The sequence below is a fragment of the Prenolepis imparis genome, unplaced genomic scaffold, assembly GCF_030444845.1.
Source record: "Prenolepis imparis isolate NDT839.2.m4 unplaced genomic scaffold, iyPreImpa1.0 SCAF_1, whole genome shotgun sequence".
In the NCBI taxonomy this organism is placed as follows: domain Eukaryota; kingdom Metazoa; phylum Arthropoda; class Insecta; order Hymenoptera; family Formicidae; genus Prenolepis; species Prenolepis imparis.
Window position 1 is genome coordinate 701063 of NW_028141159.1, and position 4174 is coordinate 705236.

At 34.6% G+C, this 4174-nt stretch overlaps 1 protein-coding gene across 4 annotated transcripts in view; it reads right to left on the bottom strand.

Annotated features, from left to right (window-relative positions):
- Ipk1 (Inositol phosphate kinase 1) overlaps positions 1-4174 on the bottom strand; it is a 78369-nt gene that overhangs the window by 57026 nt on the left and 17169 nt on the right. The window contains exon 1 of one of the 4 annotated variants that reach the window (XM_083045969.1): positions 1602-2046. The exons of 2 other annotated variants lie outside the window; for them this stretch is intronic. In XM_083045969.1, the coding sequence (XP_082902095.1) occupies positions 1602-1660 (59 nt within the window). In that variant the 5' untranslated portion in view covers positions 1661-2046. Of the gene's footprint in view, positions 1-1601; positions 2047-4174 lie in introns of those variants that run through there. One more of the 4 variants, XM_083045988.1, reaches the window with a different exon arrangement.

Sequence of the window (4174 nt, forward strand, 5' to 3'; positions counted from 1 at the left end):
TGAAGGGCAAACTAATCATTAGAGTTACATTGCGATGTATAATTAATATCAAATTATTATTGAAAATCAAGTAAGGACGCAATTTGTGCGACAAAATCAAATAATTTAATATACCCTGACATTTTTCATTCAAAATTTGCTCCGTAAATGTATTCGTACAAAAAATATATCTCAATGTTACCCAATCTAATACTTTATTGTCAGAGTGTTTTGCATCTCTCTCAATTCTGAAACTGTCTCTCGAAACATTTAATATCACACCGTGACAATTTTTCGCAGGGGTTACTGAAAATATCGCGTTTCTCTCGTCTTGTACTACTCTTCTTTCACAGTAAAACCGAGAAGAGACGGAACCGTATTTTCGACACGCGTGTGCACGCGTGCGACTGGAAACGCGCGTTTTCCATTTCAGAAAATATGAGAACACATGTGCGATGTATTATTTCTCTCCCTCTTTTTTATATACACGCGATATCTCCGCGACGCTCGCTCTTTGTCGTCCCCTCGACGCGACAGAAAATCTCCGCGCGTACGCGAAGCAATCAATTTTTATTGGAGCAATATTTCGCGATCGCGATTTCGCTGCGCGATTCGTGCCGCGAAAATACCATAAACGTCAAGATCGGAAATAACATAAATTTCGGAAAAATCAAAGGTAAAATCTTCTCACGTTACCTCGGGAGATCCCAGAAAATCTCTTAAATCGAGATATCTAAGCAAAGCACAACGAAAAACTGGAAATCTTGTCATTGAATTTCGTTTTATAAAATACATTTTATAAGAAACGTAAGGAAAAAACCTAAAGAAACGTAATTTCAAACCCAATACATACGAGTTTTATGTCGTGAAATATACATCTCCGTATCGCGGTACAATGTTCTGGAGGAAATAAGGAATGCGGTGAAAGATGAGCCTAAATATCCGAACATCACGCTTAGATCCTGACCATGGATTGCCTTTTACCGGATGGCAGCTGGCAAGGGCCAGATGTTGGTCGTTAATGGACTGTACGGGCCTCTCAAAGTGGCACCAGACGATCCCCCCTCGAACTGTCTAAAGTTCATCTACGAGACAAAAGACCGACAGATCTCCGCCGGAAATAAGAGTGAGAAATCGTCCGAATGAAAAAAGCGCGGAATACTTTATTCATGATATTCATCGAACGTCGCTCTTTGAATTACCTCATCGAGACAATCACGTATAATTGCTTCTTCAACGAAAATGTTAATTGATTCCCAAGGTAAATTATTATTAGAAAAAAAAAAAAAAAAGCAAAACTTGAACAGAGGGCATTAATATATGAATAAAGTAGAGTATCCAAAAAATAGTTAATATTTATAAAATTAATTATTACGCGCAATCGAATTTTTTATTTGTCCTCTTTACACGAATATTTAATAAAATGGGTCGCGTAATTACCGAATAAAAAGTTTTTTTTATACAAACCCTTGAAAAGTATATAAATAAAAATCTAATTTTCTCGTATAAATAACGTACATAACTTTAAATCTTAAAAACAATGTTGAAATATATTAAATACGTATATAAAAATATTAATTGAAATAAATAAGTAATTAATTTTACAACTAATAATTACTCACTTCATAATTGCTGCGCCAATGTCCTTCTCTCTCTTGTCCATTGCTCGCTGCTCGTTCATGGCATTCACTCGTGAAAACACGCTTAATTACAAACAGCAGAATACGATCGCGCGATACTTTACACGGCATTCCCGACGTTAATTAACGCGTATACGACGCGCATTTTATTATACGATGAAAAAGTAATGTGAAAAGATGTACGATCCGTTTGACATTCGAAAGTCACGAGATATTCGCAATATTTTTCGATTGCTATTATGTTGTTTTCGCATTTTAAACAAATTTGTTCCATTTCGCGTTATAATTATACATACATTCATATTTATATATTCGAAACAATATACGAGTTAAAGTTAAGTTAAAGATAAATGTTGGCGAAGTGAAAAATATAATTAATTCGCATGATAGGTTTGACATATTTCACGAAGAACACATTTCAATAATGCATTCGTCGAAAATTTATAATAAATATTGCATTTAATAAATATGGAAATACGGAGTAAATAACGATCGTACTTATCAAACATCTTTTCGTTATTTCGATGAAATAGTCATCGCGATAGCTTTACGTGTCGCTTGTCGCGAGAGAATTATACGGGCTGATGGTCGCTTGTAATAATAGTAATAGAAAGTGATGGCATTTCTCGAAAAGTGTGTAACGATATACGGAGCGACTCGCGACACTACCTACTCGCTCGAATCTCACCGCACGAATGATATAGCAAGGCCACGGCACCCCTATTAAGTTAACCCCCCCACCAACGCAAAATTAATTTTTATCTTAATTAAAATTAAGTGCTAATTAAGTGCTAATTAGGTGCCGAAGTCCAAAATTAGGTGCTCGAACCGTTTGGCAGAAAATTAAATTTATATTGGGGGGGGGGGCTGACTTAACATTAAGCTGGCCCCCCCATATAAAAAAATATATAAATAAAATAATTTAAAAAAGGACTAGTACATAATAATTAGGTGCTAATTAAGTGCTCTCAGAATCCGTTAAGAAATTTCTAAAAATAAATTCTTTTCTACCACTTTACTCTTGTACGGCGGTCGCCGCGACCGAAATTAAAGAAATTCTGCTAAACGGACCGAGCACCTAATTCGGCGTTTAGATATCTTCGAATAATATTAATTAAGGAATATTTTCACGCCAATAACTTTCCGGTACCGGGGTGGCCACGGCATGTAAACAATAAAGCTCTCTATATACGCCGAGCGCTCGACATTGTGTATTTTAATAGTCGATATTCGTCGCTACTATAAAATATTTAATACGTTATAAAAGAAATATATGCAGAATTTGCGAATATATAATATATATATTTAAATTTTAATTATTAATAAGTAATTAATGAATGTGCGTGTCACACGATTTTTCGTTACTTTAATCGCTCGATTCTACGACTCGCATATTATTTATTCTCAATCCGAAAATGACATTAAATCTAAATCACGCACAATGAGAAAGTTAAATTGAATAATTACATCGAAATTCAAGAGATACATGCAGAATATTTTATACATTTTACTTTGTAATGCGCGAAATATTTCATGATGATATATATATAAAGAATATTAACTATGTATATATGCACATGCAATGAAAACACAAACGCGCAAGTATTGACTACGTCACACGGCGTGTGTATTGTTTACGCGTCGTGGCCTTGCAGTCATTCGCACGGCGAAGCTCGAACGAGCGAGTAATGTCACGAACCGCTCCGTATGTTATTCTTCGAAACGCGATTATTCCTTACAATTATTAGAATAAGCGACAGTCACAGTCGACGCGATTAATTAAGCTTTGCGATAAACAGCACATAAGAGTATCTCGTTGACGACTATTTTGACGATTCCGAATAACAAAAAAGCGTGACATGTATATATACCATATGTATCGACTATTTGTTAACAATATACGTATATTTTGCGAGATTTATATGCGTTGTAAATGTAATAAATTTTGATTGTATAATAAATTCGAAAGGATTGGATGATTAAAGTAACGAAAAGTCGTGTGGTACACACAATCATTAATTGCTTACTAATAATTAATTTAAAATTATTTATTTTCATAACTAAATTCTGTACTTTTTTTTATAGTGTATTAAAAAGTTTGTGGTGGCGACTATTGTAACGCTATGTAATATAGAGTTATAATAAAGAGCCTTATTGTTTACATGTCATAGCCTTGCTATCATTCGTGCGGTAAAACTCAAGTGAGTAAGCAGCGAGTCGCGAGTCGTTCCGTGTATCATTATTTTTCGAGAAAAATGGCGATAATCAACCCGTGTAATTCTCGCGATAAGCGACACGTAAAGATGGTGGATCGTGCGGCGATGATTATTTGATTCAAGTAAGAAAAGACGTAATATACGTTTGCCAACTACCATCGTTATTTACTCCGTATTTCGTAATATTTATTAACTGCGTATTATAAATTCGATGAATGGACATTATTTCTGTCGATCCACCGCGTCTTAATTAATCATTAACTCGATTTACATAGTATTGCGCGATATCAGAATGTATAAATGCTGATGTAATTTTCGTACTTTTAGGCATTAGGAATA